Raw genomic sequence first — 26,335 nt, 5'->3', positions numbered from 1 at the left:
AAAAGAACAGCACACTCTTAAACCAGGTTGTCTCAAATAGTTAGGCTGTAATTTTGGACCTGGCTGAAATAGCCATTTTGATAATTGCAAGGACCAAAATCCAGTCATGCATGGGCAGATCTAGCTGATTTTCGAAAGGAACCGATTTCTTACGGATATCAAGTCACTGTATAAATTTGCTGAAGAATCATTCAATGAAAACGTAATCTCGTTCACAAGCAATTGTTCACAGATTCACGGACAAATAGACGACGGAAAAAACACCACCGCATATAAAAATGGAAGTACTTGTAGATTATACATTTAATTATTGTAATAAAGTATAAAAATAAATCATTTACAATATTTGGAATGATAGAAGTGCATAAAATTACGAGAAAATTACAAGAAAAACTGAATATTAATATAACAGAGACATAAATGTCTATCAATTAAAATGGAATTACCTGGTTATATAAAGACCAAACAAATACAATAAATGAAATCAAAATTATTGAAAAGTAAAACAATATTAGTAAACTTATGCCATCAAAACGAGTTAATAGTACCATTCCAGATAGTACAAATATTATACAAAAGTACTTGTTTTAAACTACTCAGAAATAATTTAAAACATCATATACTATGCAGCTGTCCGTACTTACACGAAAACAGAAAACAAATGACGATGTGAGTTTTCTCTATACTCGTTTGATCACTACTAAATGTTATTGTATCATTTTGTTTTAATATTACTGAAGTAACGCTTTCACGGCTATGGTCCATGGCCAATGCATATCATTATAGAATTTTCTATAGCTTTGTGTATATTTCTTAATAATTTTCATATCAAAATTTCTTTATATCTTTATCATTTAAAGCATTTTTAATAACTGCAATATAATTTTGATAATTGTTTAGTACTATGATATATGTATCTTGCTTGAGCATTTTTCAGGACAGCTAAGCGGTTTGAAGCACTGTCATAGACTATTTAAAATAGTTTAAAATACATAACAGGTGTGAGGGTTTTCACAACCACTATTATCACAATATAAGAATACAAACATTTGGTATTAATTAAACTTATTGAAGGATGCTGCACTCTTTCTATTTTTAGTAACAACCTTCTGTCCTCATGGAGACCAGCATGGGCACTCTTTTACATTCATAGAATTATATGTTTAAGACTAACAACTATTTCGTTTGTTTGGATTAAAACTTAAAACCTGATAAAAACTAAAAACATATTCAGCAGTTAAAACCGAATAACTTCAATTAAACGTAATTCCTTACATTGTCTGTTAAATATATAATGTTGAAAATCTTCACAGCCGGAAATAATGTTGTATTTTTTCTCCCTTAGCATCCTGTCCCTCCTTGCAGCACCCTGTCCCTCCTTGCAGCACCCTGTCCTGTTTTAAACATGGCTTAAACCCTATGGTACAAAATGTACATATGGTAGACTATTTACAAATGGAGATATGTACAATCATTAGATTGGACAGAAGGATAATTGCACATATAAAACAAGTGTAATGTGGACAGTCTAACTGTACTAAATAAAACAAAGATTGTGTCATTAACACAGTGCATAAAATAAAATCGTATTCATAAAATATTATGATATGTATTTAGACACTACACTGTGCATTCAGTGCTAATGTGGAATTAATGAAATGTGGCATAGACAAATTGTCACTGTTGAAATGATGAATGTTGGAAGATGAAAAGTAAACTATATTTCTGTTTCAATGGATTTTTGTTGCCGTGGTTTCTCAAAGTCCCGAGAATTCTCTCGCATACCATCATCGTAGTTTGCTGCGTAGGGAGCAAAGTCACTTTCACTTCTTAGATTGTCACGCGACCTGCTTATATTGTCACGTGACCTATCGATATTTTCCCGTGAACGAGACAGATTTTCCCTAGACCTTGATACATTATCACGTGGCCTTGATAAATTTTCCCTTGACCTTGACACGTTATCGCGTGACCTTGATACATTATCACGTGGCCTTGATAAATTTTCCCTTGACCTTGACACGTTATCGCGTGACCTTGATACGTTATCACGTGACCTTGCCATGTAGCCCTGTTGAGGTGACGGGTTGTATTGATTTCGCGGCATATAATCTGTGCCACTCTCAGGAGGCATGCTTGTGGGATAGTTTTGTGGTTGTTGCGAGTAGTCATAGTAACCAGGTGTGGTATCAACCAGTCTTGGACCCGCAGAGGGCGGTGGGGCATGTTGTCCACCGTCATATGATTCATAGTCTGAATTCGATGTTCCAACACTTGGACGTTGACCAATCATGTGTCGGTTTTTCATGGGCATACCCATACTCTGTGGCAGATAGTCGGTACCAGGAGCCAAATCATTGTAGTTGTTGTTTTGCGGTGCTCTATTACCCATGTAATCCACGCCTGGAGCGATGTTCTGATTTGGGTATCTTGGAGCCTGTGGTTGTCCATAATAATCGGAAGGATAATCGGTCGCCCGCAAAGGCTCATAGGCTGGAATGGTAGTAGGTTTCACATTGTCACTGTCCTGGCGTTTCGGAAGCAGATTTTCCCGACTGCTATGTAACATCGGGGACTCTCTATCTGGATCATAGCCTTGCTGGTTGTTTGGCCGGCGTGGTAAGAAGTCTACACCTGCATCTACGCTTGGTGGAAGTTGTACGCTAGGCTGGTATTCATCCAGTTTTTCACGACTCCGACTCATTGGCTTCGTTTGAGGCAAGTAACTTGGTGGCTTTCTGGCCATATATGAGTCAGTATTGTCAAGTCGTTCTCGACTTCCTCTATAATCACTTGCTTCATCTTGGCTTAAGTTATTTAACTTAGGTTCTCGAGGAGAAGACAAATCCTCTTTGCTCCCGTATGACCTTGCCGATGGCAGCGGCCTTGCTCTTGGTAAAGGGACTGGCTTAGGGACAGGCTTCGGTTCTTTAGGCGTTTTGATTTTGGCAGGAATGTTCATCGCCATCGGAAGGGGAGGGGCTGGGGTATCAATATTGCTGTCTTCGCTTCCGGACCTTGAAGGACTGCTTTGTTGAGCATCATGGGCACTGAAACTTGACATGGACCTGGACAAATGCCGCCCACCACTTAAATCGACACTGCCTGTATCATCTTGTTTGATGTACTGCACATTTCCACTTCCGTTCATTTGTATAGAATCAAGTTCTTTTTCAACACCTCGCTTAAATTTAACAGGAGTAAAACTATTTTTTGCAGTGTCATCATCGCTATCACCAAAAGGCACCTTCACATCATCGTCACTGTCCTGTTCATGATCATGGCTCTCATCTGAATGTTTATATCCTCCGTTGGTATGATGTCTGCGTTCTTCTTCCGCCCTTCTACGTGGTCGATCCCTTTCCGCTTCCCGCTTTTTCTCATATTCATAGTCAGTTTCACTCGCCTCACTAAATTCTCTGCTTCTATAAGGCTGCCTTCCCTTAGCGTTGCCGTTTGTGAAGTCATGTCTATCATATCTAGGCGACTCGTTGTCTTGGCGACCACGAGCGATTTCAGCGCGTTGGCGTAATCGACGCCTTGTTTCATGGGGGTCGGTTGAAGTTTCGTCCTCAGTTATTCCCCCAATGCTGATCTGAAAATATTTTTATCAGCATTTAAAAGTTGATATAACTGCATTATTACAATCACTGAAAGAAAATGTACAGAACCAGTATGTTCATTTGTCTCTTAGAATCACTCAAAAATATCATACACATCTAAATACAAATTGTTTAATCTTTTTCATGCACTTTTATAAACTAATGAACAAAACAAATGTACGTCTACTTAATACCAATGTTCCAACCATTTAATGAAAAAACATTGACCATGACATTTGTTCACACTGCTCTTGTCATTTCCACCCAAGACACTAACCTGTGAGGCAGCCAATGATCTTTGATCGTAGAGGAACTTGGAAGAAGACAGTGAATATTGGGACCGAGTCTTGATCGTTGAGCCCTTAATCGAGGAACGTATAGACGCCTGACGTTCAAACCTCTCATCTTTACGCTTAGTGGACTTCACCCGCCACAGAATAACAAGGATGCAAATGGCTATGATGGCGACCGCGCCGATCGATGCACCAATGGCGATCACTGCAGTGTAGATAGACGCTCCCGGTGGTTGGATATAGGGATCTGAAATAATGATACAGTATGTATTCAATATCTATTCAATAAATAAGAGGTTCAAATAGCTGGTAATTCTATCCTGAGAAATAGCCGAGGGTCTGTTATCGTATGAGGGATTCATACCCAAAACAAAGTCAAGGTGCTTATATATACCTTCTGAAATTGTTTCTAAAGCTGTAATTATTAATTTCAAAGTACTTCCCACTATTTCGATGCAAATATCTGAGAAAAAAACAACCTTTACAACTGAACAAAAGTCTGATGATAAAAGTTCTTATCATATAAACTTGAGAACCCCTAATAAATACACTTTCTAGGTAAGAATACTTTCGATTTGCCTATAAAGCATTTTGTAAGTTCAAATTAAAAAGAAATCACAATGACAATACTGTTATTAAGGCTTTGACAATATAGTCGAACCCCGTTGGATCAAACTCTCTTGGCTCGATTATCTTGTTGGCTCGAACTGGATGAAAATGATTGAATTATCTATACTGAAGATAAGCTTTCCCACTTGGCTCGAGTTTTCCGAGGTTCGATGTATTTTCGCCGGTCCCTGGAAGTTTGAGCCAGCGGGGTTCGACTGTACACACATCGCAACTATTTGTTTGTATGGAACAGAAAACCCTACATAGAACACTTATTTTTGATGATAATTTTGATAAAGACGCCATTAATGTTGAAAAGATTCTTTAACTAGAAGTTCATAACTTGTGAATATTTGTGAAGACATAGCTCTTCAGCAAACTTTGATTGTTTTTATACCAACATAGCAAGCTCCTCACCTTTCTCACACAGGAAGGGGTGCATTACATAGAAGCAGTCATACTCTTCAACCACATAATTCTTCTCGAAGGCGCTACATCGGCCACTGGTCACCTCCGAGTACACCCAGACTCGCTTCGTCTCCGCGTAAACATTCATTATCAGTCGTAGGTAGCGCCGGAAAAAATCATGTTTTCCTTTTGCGTCCGCCAAAAACCCGCCATTTTCCTGAAAAAAAACCCCACAACACTTTCTATGACAGGTACATGTAATATCAAACCATACAGAAGTTCACGCATTTCCCTCCGGTGGGTAAGGGCCATTCTTACTAAAAATGCTTTAGCTAAAGTGATAGGCCTTGCTTTGTTTGTACATATTGTTACTACATGTAGTATTATACTAGTATACTGAATAGCTTGTCAAACATGATATATGCCAAAAGTTAAAGCGTTCGCATGCCGCCATCAACACATAAGCTTTGAACTGGATTTATGTTTAAGCTATCGACTACTGGACTGGTTTCTGCAGCTTTTTCATATTTTTTTTTAAATACATGTTTATCTTTAATAAAAACCCAGGAAAGTTGAGAAACAAAATGTGTTTATAAATATCATCGGATATCCACGTTTTCCTATTGTGTTGTATTAGATGTGCCATTGAATGCAATATAACATGGATCGCTTTTGGTTGAATCAGCAGCTGCGGAGAAACAAAGAATAGTTTAAATCTTATGAGACCGTTTCACTATAAAGTTTATAGTATAAACGCTGTATAAATAACAATTGTAGTGACTGTAATTTAACCTGTATTTACAGTGCAAAATCGCTGAACTCCTCGTATGACAGAGCCGCGCAACTGTATAGAGTTGTATTAATATCAACGACCAGCATTCCTTTGCTCTTTTTTTGTTTAAAATTATACTATATGTACTTACAATGCAGAAGTCATTAGCCTCTTTGTAAGGCAGCGCAGCCCCCATGTACTTGTAACATCGGTCATCCTCAAGGTACCAGCCAGGCGCGCATTTACCTGCAAAATACAAAAGCCATGTGCTATCTTAGTATAAATCTAGTTTGATATTCAGATGTATGACTGCTGTTTCATTTTTTGCTTCTATATCATCCCACATAAACGCATTTGAACTAGTTTTACAAATGCGTTCTAAACAGTTAGCAGGTAACAGCTTGGGCAATTATTCTACACCTTGCATTTATTGTAATGATATAGAGAGAAGTTGGTTTATTTCATATCCAAAATGCCATACGGCCCATGAGGACAAACACAATATTTACAAATATTTACAATGTCATATACACATACATGTACATGCTTAGGAGAGGCACACACCATTTATTTAAACAATACTCTAAAGAAAACAATGTTTCTTTATAACAGTAAGATGTCTAACATCGCCAGTACTGTATACACTCCTATTATTAATGTACTGTTTGCGTCAAACTTAAAAAAATACAATAAAATCATTTAAAGGAGTTTTCATTATGGCATGGGATTTTATGATATAACATGTCAAAAATCTCTTCTTTTAAAAAGAAAAATGCATCAAATATATATAATGTTTCAGAGATGTATTCATCTTTCGAAATATGATTTAAAATGCTACACAATAAGGTTAATTTCTGGGAATATATGTTAACGTATTCGAGATATTAAAATACAATTCAACATACCGTAGACAAGCGATTCATTGTTAACCTTCATTGGCATAAATGTGACCGCAACGAGAGAATCATTGTCCAGCCTATCCCAGATTTTCCCGTTCACGTACCCCGTGCTGTAAGAGCCCCACCAGTTTTCCCGTGCATCTATCGGCGCCGCGTTGCCTGGTTGGCCATTGGGTAACCTTGACAAAGAAACCAGAGTTGATTGGTGTGAGAGATACATATATGGAGGGCATAGCGCAAGGCAGACCTTGTTAGTCCGCCCGGTTAGCTCAATCGGTAGAGCGTTGGACTCTGAATCGGACAACCCAGGTTCGATTCCCGGGCGGACCAGGTCACTTCTGTTGTGATTGGTTATGAAATCCTTTCTACGGCCATTCGCACTGTACCACTGCCCCTGGCATGTACAGAAGTTGTCAGTTCCTTGCAGAGGTGAAGGCACCCAATACTGGTTCTGCCCAGGATAGGTGTGCGGTGGTTGAACTGTCACTCTGGGACCCTTCAATGTGCTCACGCCGGGACCCGGAGTATAAACTACTAACACCACCACCAGGCAGACCTAACTCTTCATTAAGTATGTACTTAGTTGTTATAAGGAGAATGGTCAATCATGGTGATCAACTGAACACGGCTAACTGATACTAATGCTTGTCCATTTTCTAAGGTGGTCAAGTGCAGATATATTCAATCTGCTAGCCATAAACCCATTGTCAGTTAATACATGTGTACCATTTTTCATGTTAGTATCATACATCACTAACTGATGCTAACGCGTGTCCATTTCCTCAAGCTGATGCAGGTATATCTTAATTTGTGTTTAGTTATCTGATCAACTACGCCAACACCCGAGAGAACACCAAGGCTATGACAATACCTCAAACTTTTATTAAAATGTAATTTCCATTTCGTCCCTAATATGTATAAGAATTAAGAATCCATGCTTCTGTTTAATGTGGTGCAAGTACTTATCCATCAAGTTGAAATAGATTACTTACTTGTTGACAGGGTTGGTTTCCAGCTCAAAATCACACTCTGTGTTGACCATATAGTTGTTGTTGATTTTTGGATTTCCGCTTCCAACATGGAACAACGCTCTATATACCGCCGTGGCGTTGTTTCCGTAAAAGAGACTTTTTGTGTATTCCTGGGTGGCCTCTGTATTCTCCTTGTTGTACAACCGAACAATGTAATGCCCAGTATTGTTGGTGACAGTGTTGAACGTAAAATTGACAACAACGTTCTGAACATGTATAATGTCCCTATAATCACCAGCAGAGTTGTTGTAGATGTAATTCTCATACAGAAATAATTTCTCATAATGGTGACCAGTAAGATTCAAAACTTCGCCGTGTGTCCCGTGAGCAAAAACGTTGTTTGTTATATTTGCGCGAAGTTTAGTAGCTGCCGATGGCGTCGTAGCGCGTATGTAGGTTCCGCCTTTGTTTCTTGCGATGAAACTGTTCTGCAGATTAAACTCTCTGGTGGATTGTAGTCCAACGTCAATGATAGGTGGGGAGGTTAGATTCAGAATTCCAACTCCATTGCCCTCAATCCAGCAATGGTCTATGTACACAGAAGGCGTGATATCGCCAACATTCATGTACATCAGAGCGCCATCCTCATTACCCTTCATTATAACGTTTCTCACACGATGCTTTATGTCATCATCTGAAAAGAATAATGAAATCATCATATTAGTTTGTAACTAAATTTACAGTCTTAATCAAATCCTGTTTGTTTTTGTTTTATTATAGGGATGTCATGTTTACTTCCAGCATGACTATTTTGGAATTAATTAAAAAAAATTGCTATAGTCAAAGAATATAAGTAAGAAATTGAACGGCTGACATAATCCCAGAGTATATTTTTGTACCTCAATTTTTTTTGTGATGCAATAAATAAATAATGTATAGTTTACTCTTAAACTATAATTATTATAATTGTACTCCAATATCATTTCTAGCCAATTCAGTGGACCAAATTAGCACAAGACCACAATTTTAAGCCAGGCCACTTTTTTAGTTTGTTCGAAACTTGTTATTTAAACAAACATGCTTGTTACAATTTCTCAGACGAGTTTTAACGAAGCAAATCAGAATGTTCAACCGAAGTGTTATTTATATAACTGTCCAATTCACAGCTTTCTACTGAACATGAATCAATTACTTACCTGGATAAGTGAGGCCAGACATCGGAAGAGTGACAACCTCTGCCACGAATCCATAGAAACCGTACGAAGGTGACGCATGAATGTGGATTGTAAGGTAACTACCCGAGCTTCTGAACTGGGTCTTGATTTCCTCCTGAGAGCTATTGGCCGTCAGCGTCACTAAATTGTTGTCCACTGTTATTTCACCACCATCAAATATTTCAATCAAATTCCTGTAGAAATCGTCTTGGTACAAATGGAATTGAAGAAATCGCAGTGCGACTGGTTTCGGTCCAACCTGCGAACTAAAACCGCGAATAATTTTAACGCAGTCCATTGAAGACGGAGAGTATTTGTAAAACAAAACCAGTCTGTTTTCAACAGTTATCACTTTTTCCATTTTACAAATGTCGACTAGTCCGTACAAATTATAAGGCACAGTGTTAGTGACTAAAGGATGAAACGATGATACTGGCGAAGCCATGGAGTCTCCGTTTAGCACTAGGAAGTTGATGGCATATCCTAGATTGCCCGAAACATTCTGGTGCTCAATATCAATATCATGTCTTGGGGCAACGAGGTCGATTCCATTTAAGACGCAGCGCGTAATGTTGATATGATCTAAAATGGGATTAACGTAAGTGGTTTGGATAGCTCCAGCTTTCTCACCATGAAGCATACCAGCCCCGTCGATATCAACATATTGCAATCTTGATCTTTCCTGTTCATCAATAAAGGGGTAAATCTCTTCTTCATATTCCGATGGAGCAAATCTAATATTACCCCAATATTCCAAAGGAGCTGGTAGATTTCGGAGACCACATCGAATGAATGTGAAATTGCCGGCAAATATGCAGGGTTTAATGTTATAATTGATTCTTTTCATGCAATAGTCCAATGAATCCTCATTACCTTTGCAATAGTATGAATATGTCCAGAACTCTTTAAGGAAGTACATGGGTTTGCCATACACAAAGAAATCATACAGCGGCGTGAATCTGACATCAACATTCACAGTTTCCAAACCAAGTGACCTGCAAACAACTTCAGCCGTTTTCTCATTGAACTGACTATCACACATGATATTCCATGACCGCGAAGATGCATTATACAGCTCTAGAAATCCTTCATAGTCGTTCTGCCCTCCTACAAAGTGTATGTCCGATGCTGTTAACGATTCAGGATGATACGGCGCTTGGCGTTTAGCGCGTACGTTTGTGGAATCAGGTCTTGCTGGCGTAAACTTTATTCTACTGTACGGAGCTCCAGTTGCGATCAATTGGCCTAACACGAGAATTCCAACATTTGGATAAAACTGCAGCTCAGTCCCTGGAGGTATGGTAAATTTAACTCCTGGCATTACAGTGATATCCGAGTAGACGATGTATGGCTGTGACCGCGCTGGAATGGTGTAATCTTCTTCAATACGGCCACCAAGATGGTTCAGGTCAAGCTCAATCACTAGTTCAGTATCTGTTGCCAAATTTCCTATTGGATTCGGAACCGCAAGGAAGGGGAAATATTCTGCTATTGCAAAGTTGTTCCAATCATCAAAGTCGAATATGCGCTTCTTGATCAGAAACTGGTCAGTAGTTCCCCAGTAGTTCTCTTTTGCATTTAACTTATTGTCCAGAATCAAAGACGTAACACCAGCTACCAATTCATATTGCAGCTGACCGTTATCCAGGACATTCTTGTTGAATGTAATGTTCTGCACACCTTTCACCGCAACTGCGTATGTGACTGGAACACTTGTAGTTCCAAGACCTTGCGCTACATAACTGTGGGTATTCCCAACAATATAATTACGACTAACCAATCCTGACACATTTGATTTATATTCAGAATGACTCATAAGATTAAAGTCAAGGGCATATTTGCAGTTTCTATTGTTTTCCAGTCGGTTGTCATAGAAATAAATATCTTTCTCCATTCCGGACAGAGTCACTAAACCGTTCAGACATTCATTATCATGAATTGAGTTGGAAACTATTCTAACATCTGCGAAGTACCCAATTACTCCAAAACCAAACCGCTTGTTATTGAATACATTGGTTTTTTCAATATTTACCGCATGTATCTGCCTCTCGTATAAATCATTAACTCTTGGTAGCTCTACTATAAACCCGCCACTTTCACATAAAGTGATTTCCACGTTAGAAATATTCCACTTCCATACATTATTCGCAAAATCTACATGATTGTGTTCTGCATGTATGCCTTTCTTGTTGTTAATGATCTTCGTATTGACAATTTCATACTTTATTTCTCCGACTTTCTCCGCTCTTGTCATTTCTTCCATAGTCGGAATAAAATTTTCGTGATATTTCGTCAAACTTGGAATAAACATGGCTTCTTCCCGGCTTCCTTCTATCCTAAGATACTCAAAGCGAATGAGTTCCTTCTTTGCTCTGTGAAATATCTCCATTTTCTCGTTAGATGGGTTATTGTAGTGTTTTGTCATTACGCCCCTTTCGTTGTTCTTAATGGTTGCGTTGTACACTATAATGTTGGAATCGTAGGTTTCTCTGAAACCATCTGAAATAAGAATTAATACACTGTTAATAGAACCTTTAACCCCCCCCCCCCCCAGTTTCCATTATTTGTACCACATATCGACAAGTCTGCTTTAAGTTTAAAAGAAAAATATTCTTAAAATGTTAATATTGTGAACAATGCATCCAACCCTAGAACAAATATCAAGCCATCTATTCAACTACTGTATTTTTTTACTCTTTAAATCTGCATCTTATATAAATCATTTTGTACAATATAATCTTTAATTTCAGATTTTCAATAAATAAGCAACCCTAAAGTAGCTTACTTGAGATTATGGCCAATGCCAGTCTGCCAGATCTTGTCCCCCGGACTGTATAGCGAATTGTGAGATACTGAGATTTTGACAGCAGCGGAAAATCAACCAGATCCTCTTCTATCGACCAGGACTTGGTAGCTGAAGCCCAATTATTTCTGTCCGACTGGTAAAACACAACTTTCTCCTTGTCAGTTTGCGGGTTATAGTCCAAAACCTGCACCACAACTTGTGAATACTGATCTGCGGTGCTGATCTGAATTGTGTATGTTTTATCCTCGGTTGTTTGCGTGGTTATGAGGAATTTCATTTCTTGATTGCTTAGTTGAATATTAGAAAGGTCTGTAAGGACCTCAGTTACACCCCTGCCAATGAAGTTTCGAACGCTTAAAGCTTCATACTCCGTGAACATTGGATCGTATACGAAGCCAGCTTTGGCATTGTTTGTCAAGGTTAAATGGGAGAGCTCCAAAAAAGGGCTGCGGGTTAGAATCCCATTTCCGAGACTATTCTCAACTGTGACCTTTTCAATTAAACTTTTGCTGAATGGGTTGGCATACTTGATGTTTATTCCATCTGACACACAGTCTCTGATTGTCAAATAGGATATCTTGTAGAAGTTGTAATCAATACGCAGTCCCGGAGTGTATGACATTTCAACGAAATCAAGTAGCCCAGCCTTCTCGATAGTGACATAACGAATCTGGGTCTCCTCTGTCTGTCTCGTCCCATAACGTCTCTGGGCAGTCATGGTTATACCTGTTAAACATAGCAAATATTTTTAGCATAATCTTTAAAGTTAATAGCTCATTTTTCAGTGTATTATATAACAATATGCAAAAAAAATCAGAATGACAAAGTGTTAGCACACAAGACTAACAACAACCATTGGTCACAACTAATAACTGAGGGGTTTAACACCCCTTCTCATCCCAAAACTAATAACATGAAACAATTTTGAGTGTTTTGGTACCAAAAATATTTTTTAGAGTTTATGTGTACTGCATAACACCAACTTGACCCCCGAGTTCCCCATAAAACGACTCTATATACTCATAAATTGAGACGCATGTATACAGACTTACATACCACGTAGTTAATGCTAGTTTAATTAAGCATGATTGTAAAGACAGCTGAAAGCTGATATGAATCATTCTTTGAGTTCTGTCATTTTCAATTCCTTTAAGTTACATGCTGGCTTAAGTTCTTACCCGACCAGGTTGGTGGCTGACAACGCAGAAATACATCCTTGGTGTGGTCGCACACAAATTCACCCTCATGTAACGCCCGGCACTCGCGCATGTCCGTGTCAAGTTGGTCACATGACACGTGGCTCATGAGGATCGGCACTGAGGGGGACGGGAACATGATTTGCGATGGGGTTCCATACTCTGGGTTGAATGTGAGGCCCAGCTGTTGGCACGCAAGAGCAGAATTCTGCTCTGTCCAGCCCTAGAATGGTAATAGAAAGTTCAAGGCCAACAGCAAATAAACAATCTGAATTTGTATTAAGACATGATTGCTTTGGATCATTCGTAGCCAATGGCATATGATGGTGGAGTCTATGCTCAGACCAGCCCTTAAAGAGTGATTGAAATGTCAAGGCCAATATAAAACATGAATCATGTGAACCTGATGACCTGTCTTAAGCACCAACAATTTTTTTCTTGTAAAGGTCACCATGAGCTTGACCGTTGATCTATTGATTCCAAAATCAATAGCGGTCATCTACTGACCATGAACAATGTTCATACCAAGTTTAAAGACTGTAGAAGTAGTTTAAAGCTGCACTCTCACAGAGTTACCGTTTTGACAACTTTTTTATTTTTTGTCTTGGAATGAGCAAATTTTTGAGAAAATATCTGCAAACCAGTGATATATGACTGCTGACAAAAGGTCAGATGGCACATTTTCATATTTCTGTTTGAAAATTAATATTTTATGTCTTAGACTGTTACTAACGGTTTAAGAAAAATGCATAAAACATCAATTTTTGAACTAGAATATGAAAATCTGCGTTCTGAAATTTTTTTCAGCAGTCATATAGCACTTGTTTTGATGCATTTTCAAATAAATTGGCTCGTCCCAAGACAAAAAATAAAAAAAGTGGTTAAAACGTTCAATATGTGAGAGTGCAGCTTTAAACTGTCAAGTATGTAAAGCCTGCATTTTGAATAATGAAAGAAGTTTTGAATCAATACAAAATAAAAAGGAAAGTTTCTGATATCTTTTGCATTAAATTTTGTAAAAGCAGAAGGGTGCACATAATATACTCCATTAGGGAAGAAGTTAGCTACCAAAACTGACAGAGTGCAGCACCCTTCTACACCCTTAAACTGATTAGGTAAACCCTTACTATATATGCAAGTCATACTTAAAGCCACTCAAAAACTAACTCATTTCTCATAGATGCAAACTTTTTTCAGGATGTATTAAGACAAGTATTAAGATAAAGGCCTTATTTCAAGTACACTTGGGCATTCTTGTTTAGACAACCCAAAATTTAATGTTAACACAAAAGCATCATGAAACTTTCAAGTTACAATATACATAAATTAAGTTTCTGACTTAATGTACATTTTACTGAAATTAAGTCAGAAAACATGGTCAATATAATTTCAACCTACCTCACTACAGACTGTTCCAAATTCCCCGGTGAAGTTTAATTCCAGACGCCCCTCAAACTCTGTCGCCCCGTCAACCAGGCGGATGTATTCGTATGATGTTCGGTTCACCATAGGAAGAAAATCTGCCTCATAAAGCTTGAACTTTATTTCTTTAACTGTACCTAAAAATGCAATAGTGAAAAGTGAAAGTAGATGTATAATTGAAAATTTGCTCCAATAAGAGCTCTCTTTGAAATATATATACTCTTGTTTATGAGGAAAAACTGCACTATCTATGCATATCTGTCCTGCCAATGCATATCTGTCCTGTTAATGTATATTTGTCCTGTTTATGTATATCTGTCCTGTTAATAAATGCATCTCAGTACTGCCAATGCAAATCTGTCCTGTTAATGTATATCTGTCCTGTCAATGTAAATCTGTCCTGCCAATGTATATCTGTCATGTCAATGTAAATCTGTCCTGCCAATGTATATCTGTCCAGTTGATGTATAACTGCCCTGATGATGTATATCTATCCTGTTAATGAATGCATCTCAGTACTGCCAATGCATATCTGTCCTGTTTATGTATATCTGTCCTGTTAATGTATATCTGTCCTGTCAATGTAAATCTGTCCTGTCAATGTAAATCTGTCCTGTCAATGAAAATCTGTCCTGTCAATGTAAATCTGTCCTGCCAATGTAAATCTGTCCTGCCAATGTATATCTGTCCAGTTGATGTATAACTGCCCTGATGATGTATACCTGTCCTGTTAATGTATAACTGTCCTGTTTATGTATATCTGTCCTGTTAATAAATGCATCTCAGTACTGCCAATGAATATCTGTCCTGTTAATGTATTTCTGTCCTGTCAATGTAAATCTGTCCTGTCAATGTAAATCTGTCCTGTCAATGTAAATCTGTCCTGCCAATGTATATCTGTCCAGTTGATGTATAACTGCCCTGATGATGTATATCTATCCTGTTAATGAATGCATCTCAGTACTGCCAATGCATATCTGTCCTGTTTATGTATATCTGTCCTGTTAATGTATATCTGTCCTGTCAATGTAAATCTGTCCTGTCAATGTAAATCTGTCCTGTCAATGAAAATCTGTCCTGTCAATGTAAATCTGTCCTGCCAATGTATATCTGTCCAGTTGATGTATAACTGCCCTGATGATGTATACCTGTCCTGTTAATGTATAACTGTCCTGTTTATGTATATCTGTCCTGTTAATAAATGCATCTCAGTACTGCCAATGAATATCTGTCCTGTTAATGTATTTCTGTCCTGTCAATGTAAATCTGTCCTGCCAATGTATATCTGTCGTGTCAATGTAAATCTGTCCTGTCAATGTAAATCTGTCTGTCAATGTAAATCTGTCCTGTCAATGTAAATCTGTCCTGCCAATGTATATCTGTCCAGTTGATGTATAACTGCCCTGATGATGTATACCTGTCCTGTTAATGTATAACTACCCTGTTGATGTATATCTGTCCTGTTTATGAATATCTGTCCTGTTGGTGTATATCTGTCCTGTTGGTGTAAATCTGTCCTGTTGGTGTAAATCTGTCCTGTTGGTGTATATCTGTCCTGTTTATGTTTATCCATACTGCTCGAGTGATTCTTTTCACTTTATTACTTCCACCGTAAGGTAAAAAAAGCCCACACAGCTTCTACTCTGAAATTTAAGTTTTATCTTAATTGTTAATTGAAACCTGGCCTAAATCCAACTTACCAAATTTCTGGTCAACTCCGTCTGCTTTAAGGCGCCCGTGTATCACCATACCAATAGAGGGCATAAATTCCAGCGTTGTTCCAGGCCGAATCTCCAAGAACGCATCCTTTAGGATGATGATATCTCTGTCAACAATGTAATAGTTACGATTTTCACTTGTCTTGAAGTATCCCTCCAAAACGCCTCCAATTCTGTTATTTCTTTCGAAGGGCCAACGGAACTCCGGCAAATGGCTGGTATCGTATGGGCCATATAACCAACTTTCCATCAATACTGGATGATACTTTATTTCAGCCAGATTAAAGCGATTATTCTGATCAAATATTTTTGGGTATATATCTTTGTGCTCATAAGTGCCCCACCAGTTGTAGTTTGCCAGGATTATCACTGATGGATCAACTAAGTGGGTTGCTATGTCCCGTACTGAGTTTGGATTGTTTATGTAGTTTCTTTGAACAAATACATTGCCTGATGAAACAACAATCACTGCATCCGCGTTGCTCCTAGGATTTAAACCAACAAAAGGATCCACAATTGTGTTTTCTACTAAGGTGTTAAATTTGAATTCAATTTTATGTTTTAAGCAAGGTTCTGAAAGTCTAAAATTCACCACATAGCGGCCAGTGTTTTCTGAGAATTTGTTTTCATAAATTTTGTAGCCAACTTCAAATTCTTTATACCACCGATTTTCAATAAAGTCATATCCATTATCAAGTCTTAGCACTCCAAGTTTATGACGTTTGAATGTGTTATTCGTAAAGATTCCCACAGTATTAACAAGAGGTGAAATTAGTACAGCATGGCGCTTGTTTTCAATGAACTCATTGTACGCCATGCTAAAATTAGTGTTTTGGGTTGTAGAGATGTTGCACGATAAATATTCAATAGCTTCATGTTTGTTCATTCCAAAGTAACTTTCATTAAAAAGATAATGACCACCTAGGCAGTAGTTGCCGATTCTAAACGCTGTCCACTCATTTAACATGAAAACTGACCGGACAACCTCTATTTTTTGCACAAGTTCAATTCTCGTCCTATTCAGCAACAAATATTCAGTAATGATACCGTAGCCATAGTTTTCAGAAATGGTTGACACATTGACAAGCTGGTAACCTCCAGAGTATGTGATATTTACACCGGCTTTCATGTTGCGTTCAATCTTTGTGCTATTTATAGCCACTTCAGCGGCACCTTGGTAAACACGCAAACCTGCGCCATAACCATTGTCTGAGATTACTGAAGAGTTAATCGAAACTTTGGATCTCACTTCTTGAATGTTGACTCCATAACCGGTGTTGTTTGACACCGAAGCATTATAAAGACGCAATTCTGTGTCAGGACCTGAGAAAGAGAGTAAAATACTTTAAATATAATCATTGTCAGATCATGCAGAAGTCATTGACATAAAATGAAATAATCATTCAGATAATCATTAACCATTATGGAATCAATTGTTCTGCTTTATATTCAAGCGATTGTCATTTTTTTTTGTTATCTAAATAAAATAAATGATAATATAAACAAATCTACATGAAAAATAGAAGGTTTTCTTGTTTTATTGCAGCATTAGGCATTTTTTTACCGAGAAGCAGTTCTATGACTTGTCTGGGAAGTGAATTTTTTCATAAAATGTATGTTTAAAGTAAGTCCATCTTGTATACAGATGTCTTTTGTGAGCTAAAAACTTTCAATAACAAAATTATATTAGTACAAATAGGAAGAGCATAATTTTTTATAATCATTGTATCAATACATGGAATCATGAAATTATTTACCATAGTCTGTTGTGAGTTCAAACAGGAAGCGGATACATGACCTCTGGTGTTTGCATCGCTTAGTTGGATCAATTTCCGACGGTGGTTTATCTGGAACGATGTAGTTGAAGTGGATGTAGATCTGGTCCGTTTTTGTTGTGATGGATTGGGGAAATGTGCCATTGTTGATTTGGAAGTGGTAGATCTTTTCACCAAATCTAAAACAAAATAAGTTTTAAGCATTATTGTAAGTTACTTAACCTTTTCATTTAAACCTTTAGTAATCATTACATCTATTGAACATTTAAAACAAACAAGAGGTTCTTTTTTCAATAACTGCTCAGCATTTAGCCCAAACCTTCAGAATTATAATAATGGTACAAAAATTGTAACTTCGGCATTTTGTAAACAAATGTGTGATCAAATTACCGAATTTAAATACTAAAAACGTTGCTACTGAAAACATAGGATTAAATTGTAGCTTCCACATTTAGAAGTGAGGCCATCGATATTATAAACTAAATCTAATACCATCCAGACTAAAATTGGACAAAACAGTACATGTAAACAGAATGGATAGTTAGTAAATCAGTGGAGCAACAATGCAGTTTGAGCTGAAACTACCCTGTTCCAGCCCTGGGCCCAGGATTACCGATTGTCTCCAGTCTGAATCTAGACTCAGATTCAGACACAAAAAGTCACTTTTATTAAATTACAAAGAATCATTTATAAAACATACCAGGGGTATGTTTAAAAAACAGAATTGTTTAATTTCAATTAGAAATAAAATTCAGCGAATTCCATTTTCAGTATACTCAATTAGAAGGAAATGAAATGAAGATTTATAGTTGGCTCTTGGGTCTGAACTCAGATTTAAGACTGTTCGTAATCAACGCATCTGAACAGACTGTTTACTTATCCAACTGAGAACCACGAAAAAGCCACTCCATTATGTACAGGGCTGATAACAGAGGAAAATCAAAGGGATTCAACCCCAAAACTTGGTCAAGAGTCTCAGATCCCAGTTGGAATTATTTTAAAAGCCATTATACTTACTTCAGAGCATTTCTGGTTATTTTTATCAGAAATGTTCAACAAATAAATGTAGCAATCAGAAATCGAAAGCTTTCAATCCTGATTTCAGACTTAAATCTTTTTACCGAAGTTTACCATAGACAATTTGCCACTAGGATAAATAATATGCAGGAGAAAATTTGTGAGAAAAAAGTATACAACTGAAACAATTTATTTAGAGTGCATTAATAGCATCTATAGTATGCACTGTATGCATGCCATCATTTTTATAATATTATGGGGAGAATAACTACATATTATCAACAGAAAACTTTGGTTATATCTGAATATAGCATTTCGTACCTGCTTCCTTCATGTATGGAGATAAGCCCACTGGCTTCAGGGTCTCTCTCCATGATCAAAGTGTGCAGTGTTATGACTTTCTTATCTGCCGTGCGGAAACTCTGAAATTATATAGGGATTTCTTTTAAAAGAATAGATTAATATTTTCTCAGTTTAATTTAAACTGGTTGTATTCAAGTGTGCTTGATAGAGAAAAACTTATAAATATCATTTCAATGCAAACTGAAATATCCATCTAAATAATTAATGCAATCTGAAATATCTATACAAAAGATTAATTGCAAACTGAAATAGACTCATCTTAATGATAACATTTGAATGAAAATCAAATATTCTTTTCATCAATTCGATATTTTTCACAGTTTTGATATTTTATCTCACTCTTATATCAGAATCAAATTCCAGAGCATACAGGGATTGGACACAATTTCAACGACATCATTTACCAAACGATGTTACATTCACATACAACTTAACACACTTTTATGAAAAACTATAATACACTTTTTTATAACTGTCATTTTATATCTTTTTTAGGCATATAATAAAAAAACGGTCATAACCGAGTAAGATGGCAATGAATTTCACCTAACGAACCCCAAAGGGTAGATTTTATACCCCTGGCAGCAGCGCTTATAATGCACCAGTCAATTGTAACCACGTTCACCCCCCCCCCCCCACACCAAGGTCCGGGGAAGAGCGGGGACTTTGACGTTCGGTCCAGCCAATCCCGGGAAAAAGCCCCACCCCCTGCAGGGACAACCTGCTGGTAAAATCCCCACCAAATGCCCCTGCAACCTTAGGAAATCCTATATATAGGTAAGGCCCATTCCCCCCTATTTTGGGAATGAAAACAAATTTGTATTCATGCCTAAAAATAGGGGGGAATGAGCTTAAACCAACACATTTACTCAGCACTGTGGGGCCACCTGGAAAGTAAAAACACAGCCCATTTCCCGCGCTATCCCCGGTATGGCCCCCGATCTGGTGAGGCCATGGTTACAATTGAATGTTGCATAAGATATACATCTTAGTTTTCTACCACTCAAACAAACAACTATCCTCTATTTCTTTGTATTTCTCACCAAGGAGCATTCATCCCCAACAGGTTTATCTCCAACTGGGCTTATCAGGTCCTGGTGCAGAAGAATCGGGAAACTCGAGAAAGTCTGAGAGGATAATCGGCAGAATGCAGTCGAGGACGGGAAGTTCCGATTGAACTCGTCAATAGTGTAGTTGGCCATGTACATTTTCAGTCCATCTCCCCAGTTGTATTGAATGTCAGTCATGTTGATCAACGTACGACCTACAGCGGTTTTTATGAACACGCCATGTCCTGAAATATTCATCAATATGTATGTTACCTAAGCAATCACTATCATCATAATGCTATATAATTATAAATACTCAATACAACCAGTTTGGTTGTTGTGGACAATCATTTTATCAAATAAGAAAGTTATAAACCTTATTTTTATTCAATAATTTCAATTGATTTCCGTGTTCCTGCCATAGACCTCAATGTGACATGTCGACATCTAGGCATTAAAGAATAATGCCACAAGAATATATGTGAAATATGATTATATATACTTAAATTATGTATATACTTAGTACAACCTGTTTTTACTAATAAGGAAAAAGATGTATGTTTTTTTCAAAAACAACATCATACATATATATATATTCTAGGTGTTTTACCTCTGTTATGTGACACAGTTGAATTCGCCATATGTATGTCACCCCTGATGTCCGTTAGATTCAGCCCATCGTACGCACCATGTGACACTGTTATATTGTTCATGATGGGAACAAAGGGACTAGCACTGATGGATGCAAATCCACGACGCATTCCGTCCCCTTGGAAGATGTCTAGCCCAGCATATTCTATGTCCAGATACTCAAGGAAAGTGTATGTTTTGTTATATCTAAGACGTTCTTGTGTGTCGTATATTTGCTCCACTGTTGCGTTGTATATTTCGATCCCTCGCCAGTGGTCCTTGGCCAAGTCGGGACGCAAGCCAGCACACTGGAAGCCTATCACCTGCTGTCCATCTGCGGAAAGAACAAGTACCATATTTATTTTATTAATCGCCCGTGCCTTAATTAGAATTGTACCCGAGTTCAAATTAGGTGTGAATTTGAGACAATTGCTTTAATCAGAGATGTAAATCGATCATCAATATAATATTTGGACGTAAAGACAAAAAAGTGAAGTAAAATTGTATAAAAAAAAAAGGAAATCAGGAAACTTGTTGTTTGAAAGGTATGTTTTGAAAAAAAAAATGGGGAGTGGGCTTTAACTGGCAAGGGTTTTTGCACAATTTTGCCCAAAAAATAGTTTTCAGGCCGAAAACTGGGGGGGGGGATTATTAGAGGATGGGCGATTAATAGAATAAAATTTACCGTAATTAAAAGTATTGGACATTAAATTTAACAGTCTCTTACAGTCTAAAATTGCATAATTAGAATCTAAAAAATAAGAGCTAAGGAGTAAATGGATGGAAACACTTAAATTGTAAGCCTTGGGTATGTTCATTTTCTTCCATCTAGCATTTAAAGAGACAAAGGGCCAATGAAGGATTTTAGTTGTTACTTCAATTATCTTAAAGGTCCCAAATGGCAATACATCAATTTCCTTAACTCTGTGTTCATGTTCAATGCTGGCATATGTTCAATTCACACAATTATGTAGCAAAATAATGAAACTTTGACAATAAAATAATTTCAATTTCAACTAAAATGAAATGAAAGCGATATAAATTGTAATTCATAATGGTAATTTGCATAATATGGCGATACATTTTTTCCAACAATACCCATCCCTTAATCACAAGCCTAACCCTCTTTGCCCCTCTCGTTAAATCAACCTTTACCATGAGTTTCAAACTGTTAAGCATAACTGTGCAATGCTTGTGACACTCGTGTCTTATTTGTCTTAATCATTACTAGTTCTTACCACAAATTGCTTTCCCAAACTTGATGTTGACAGCCCCTGGGCAGGCAAAGAGACTGTTTTCATCTCCACGGCATGAAGGTTTTTCATACAGCATGTAGTCCGTCTCGTTACGTGAGAATGAATGGTAGGTAAAGTTACCATACACAAAGCCTAGATGTCGGCAAGTCACATTGAGGTCTATGGCAGTAAAACTGAAATCAAGTCAAATGATTCAATAGACAAAACATTTATAACATATTTTGTAAAATTGATTGTCAACAACAACCAAATTTATACATGTCAAGGCTTTTTTGGTTTTGACACACTGAAGGAATAATAAACATCATGCTGAAACCACTGTCCAGCCTTTAACAAATACTCATAACTGTTAAAACAATGGAGAGATTTACCAGGCATACATTAAGATAACCTCTTCTTTTGTTTGTGTATTGGCCGGTGGCCTTTCGTACAATAAAGTTTTAATTTTGAACTTTAACCTTGGACAAAAAAGTACAAAATGAACGTCAATATACTCTTTTGTTTTGAAAACAAAGTTGGTAATAATACAGAACATGATGATATTGACAGCAACATGTACCTAATATAATATGGTTAGCCTTTTATTGGTAAAAATGGTTGAGCTGATTAATCTGATACATCATATATCTATAGAATATATACAATTAAAAAAACTTTCTCACTTGTTATAGTTGGTACAGACACCTCTCCATGTGCCCTGATGGAGCAAGTCAAGTCGCCCATCCCGCGTTGTATTCCCATCAACTAGTCGGGCATCGGTAGGCCAGGGACTGTTTGGGCCAACATAATCAGTCGCGTTTGGGTTCTTAGTCATTAAAATCCTGCCGTCTTCAATGTAGCTGCCCTAAAGTCAAATATCAAGTTAATCAATGCTACATGCAGTTAGGGAAATAATATTTTATTGTTGCTCAAGCAGTGAATAAAGTTATTAAGTAACTCATTATCAGTATAAAAATACATGGCACGGTGGTACTGACTTATGGAATCACTTCAACTTTCTATATCCGTCCACAAACATTTGAACAAGGCTAGGAGTAATATTGAGTACTGAGTACATGAACCCAAGTTCAGAAAGTAATAATAATCATATTTCGCCCTGTTAACTAGTGGTGGGCCGATGATCACCGATAATCGAGTATATCGGCAGACATAAGTAATTCGGCGATCGGCGACCTCATCGTTCCATAATCGAATAATCGAAAAAAAAAGTTTGCCTGAAACTAGTAAATTTCCAGCTTTAAATAACGCCGTAACTTAGAGCTAAGGGAAGTTACCGCTTCTTTGAGTTTTAACAGTACAGTCGAACCTCGTTATGTCGACTTTTTCGGGACCTAGTGAAAAAAGTCGACATAACGAAAAGTCGACTCATCCGAATTACAAAAAATATCATCAATCCCAACACGTTTGAGTTGGATTGTCCGATGTTTACATCCACAATTGATTGGTCTTGTTACATATTTTCGTCGTGAAAACAGCAAACTTATTATTGAAAAATAAAGTGAAACAAAAGAAGAATTATTTGTGTCAAATTTATTTCTTTAACGTTTATGGATCACACAAAACACATTCTTTGTCTTGATACCCTTCTCAACTTCGATGATGGCTTGGTACTTCTCGGTGTAAGATTTCGATGACAATTTTCTTTTAGAACCCTTACTCCCTATGGCCGATACAGATATCCCCCCGGATTTTATACCGGGTCCTTCTCTGAATTGGTCGACCAGAGCAGTGGAACTAACATTTTGAAGTTAATCTTTCTGTTCCCATTCGGGATTGATATCTAATCAATAAAATGTTCATGTTTTATACAATACCAAAAAGAACTTGAGCAATAAATCTCTCCTTAATTAAATACATAAACAAACAACTTTAATTACTCTCACTTACCAATTACATTTTGGTATCCCCTAATTATGACAGTTTGTTATTTTGACACGCACGGTATTTTGCGACATGCCGCAAACCGTCATGAATATTTTAACACCTACGTCTCGATCTACAGTTCGACATAAAGAACATATAGGAAACGTGTGAAATTAGACCACTGGGACTGAAAAACGAGGTCGACATAGCGAAAAAGTCGAGATAAAAAAATCGACACAAACAGATTTATTTTATATAGAATAAGAAGGAATAAATTCGGGACCGGAAAAAAAAGTCAACATAACCGAAAAGTCGTCTTATCCGATGTCTACATAGCGAGGTTCAACTGTACTTTCATTTAGTTTTTCTTTGCGTTCAAATCGCTTTATGATGGCAGACGGTCAGGGGGGACATCCACAGTGATTTGGTGGGAATGAGCTCCCGCTTTGGTGTCATTTGACCTGTACAAAATTTAGTGACATTTAACCTAAAAAAAAAATGTTTTCTTCAGATTCATCAAAGTGGTCACTCCTACCAACTATCTAGCATAAAATGCAGTAATTCATAGTTATTTTATGCTAGTTAATTCGGAAAATCGATCGATCAGGGTCTTCGATTAATCGATTATGAAAATCCAAGCCGATTGCCTATCACCACTGTTTAGTATTACTCCAAGCTTTGAATGGGACAACAAATGTATTTCATGGCTTGACTTTGTAAAATACACCTGTAACAGATTTTTTTTATTTAAAAAAGATGGTGGCAAATCATTAAATGATTTTAAACTAAGATACTTACAGCTGGAATTCTTCAACAAATGTTGATATATGCTCAAATATTTTATTACAAGTCCACAATTTTGAAAACTGTTAGTGACACAATTAAAAAAGAGGTGTAATGTGAGACACCAACATGGCAAACAGATCCCTTCAGAGAAGGGGTCGACTGGTCTTTATATACAGTAAATTGGCAATACACATGGAGCCCAGGCTTTGCTAATTTGCATATTACCAACCAAGTAATCATATGCACTATAAACGTAATCCGTCTATAACCGAATATTATACTATGAACGCACATCCGCCTACAGTGGACTGTTACAACTGTTACAAAAGGTCCATCCGTCAGATGTTTATGAGTCCTTGTGGGCGAGTGGATAAGGCATCTGCTAAATTCTATATTTTTTTCTGACAATACCTGCATGTGTTTTCTCCATATTTCAACCAGGTTTTTTTCTTTCTTTAATTGTATTTTTTCTTTACTTTCCGTATCAAAGAGAAAAATAAGTGTTTTAAGATGCTTTACCGGGAAAACATTAAAGGATAAATGACATTTAATGTACATTTAATGTGAAAGGTTTACTTGAACAAAGTTTAGCATACCCTTGCAATGAGCGTCCCGTTTACAATGATGCCAAAGCCTGGATCGAAGTACATCTTTACCCCCGGCATTATCACCATACAAGCCTGAGGCTCGAGCTCCAGATTTCCCTGTATGTGATACGGTCCATACTTTTTCATAAGTACCTTCCGTTCTTTGTTTCTGATCACAACACCACCTTTGACGTCCTCCTGGACCATAACGAATGGATCCTTGCAATGTTCCGGCACATAGAATATGTTATACAATCTGCCATTGGCTTCAAAAGGTATTTTACTTGGTGGCGGTGGCGTTATTTGACCTTCTCCAGGTGTAACATACCAAAGAGTCACACAAACAAGTAACAGAGCACAGCTCTTCATTAAATAACACATATTTATGAGTTATAAATACTCATTTCCTGGTTTATTCAATGTAAACATTGTTTAAATTTCAACTGACAAACATTTGAAGTCGTTTACCTGTAATTACAGGTAGATCGGTTTAATTAATTCGTGCAACTGTTAAAACTTAACCTTACAATACGGAAAGTTGAATAACCATCAAACATAGTCCAGAAAATGTGAATAATCTTTGCCTTTCCTCAATTGTAAATATAATGCACTCGTTCAAAATGGACGACGGTTTGTCACCTGTACTTGACCCTGCTTTCATATCTATTAAGGAAGCCGATTGGTTCAAAGCCGGGAACCAAAATTTGACAATTTACCTGAGAATACCTTTCCGGTGTGTCAACTTTTTTCTAAAGTCTGTTTCTAAATCATGCAGTCATTCATTTGCGGAACATTCTGTGATTGGTTATTGTGCGTGTTTTTGTTTCGTTAAACACTAAACCCACTTGACCTGAGTGTCCTCTAATTGTATTTCAATTTCACGTGTTTTTCTTAACAATATCAAATCGATTTTGTTTCACTTAAATTATAACTTTATTTGAATGAAATGAACTGAAGTACATGTATGCTAATACAGATAATTATAACTTGCTTCTCCCAGTCAATATGAGTTTAATTCATAAAAACGTTTTTGTTTTTTTAATAATTCTACGGCAAATCCGAGATATTATGTTGTCAAACGATTCTATGGTCTGTTTCT

At 37.2% G+C, this 26,335-nt stretch overlaps 1 protein-coding gene across 3 annotated transcripts; it reads right to left on the bottom strand.

Annotated features, from left to right (window-relative positions):
• Window positions 1-297: 297 nt before the first annotated feature.
• Window positions 298-25,861, bottom strand: LOC128219769 (protein bark beetle-like). Of its 3 annotated transcripts, none has more exons than XM_052927739.1 (19): window positions 25,246-25,861; window positions 22,663-22,844; window positions 21,983-22,173; window positions 20,725-21,078; window positions 20,109-20,359; window positions 19,024-19,124; window positions 17,668-17,864; window positions 15,893-17,233; window positions 14,169-14,329; window positions 12,753-12,993; window positions 11,554-12,300; window positions 8,751-11,267; window positions 7,576-8,248; window positions 6,590-6,762; window positions 5,836-5,930; window positions 4,922-5,129; window positions 3,880-4,142; window positions 2,016-3,595; window positions 298-1,973 (listed from the first exon to the last, which is right to left on the bottom strand). In XM_052927739.1, exons 1-19 carry the CDS (start codon window positions 25,615-25,617, stop codon window positions 1,718-1,720), a joined length of 9,903 nt encoding a protein of 3,300 aa, XP_052783699.1. In that variant the 5' UTR covers window positions 25,618-25,861; the 3' UTR covers window positions 298-1,717. The 3 variants fall into 3 exon arrangements, with proteins under 3 accessions (XP_052783699.1, XP_052783701.1, XP_052783698.1); XM_052927741.1 differs by having other exon boundaries at window positions 2,037-3,595; XM_052927738.1 differs by having other exon boundaries at window positions 298-3,595.
• Window positions 25,862-26,335: the final 474 nt, after the last annotated feature.

Source organism: Mya arenaria, chromosome 15 (genome assembly GCF_026914265.1).
Source record: "Mya arenaria isolate MELC-2E11 chromosome 15, ASM2691426v1".
Classification (NCBI taxonomy): domain Eukaryota; kingdom Metazoa; phylum Mollusca; class Bivalvia; order Myida; family Myidae; genus Mya; species Mya arenaria.
Note: the sequence above shows the minus strand (reverse complement) of the source record. Positions and strands in the feature narration are given on the sequence as shown.

Excerpts from the sequence above, each read along its gene's own strand:
- LOC128219769 (XM_052927738.1), bottom strand. The coding sequence starts at position 25,617 with ATGTGTTATTTAATGAAGAGCTGTGCTCTGTTACTTGTTTGTGTGACT. Across the intron at positions 22,845-25,245 it reads ACGGGACGCTCATTGCAAGG|GGCAGCTACATTGAAGACGG; the intron begins GTATGCTAAACT and ends ATTTGACTTTAG. Across the intron at positions 14,330-15,892 it reads CGGAGTTGACCAGAAATTTG|GTACAGTTAAAGAAATAAAG; the intron begins GTAAGTTGGATT and ends TTGCATTTTTAG.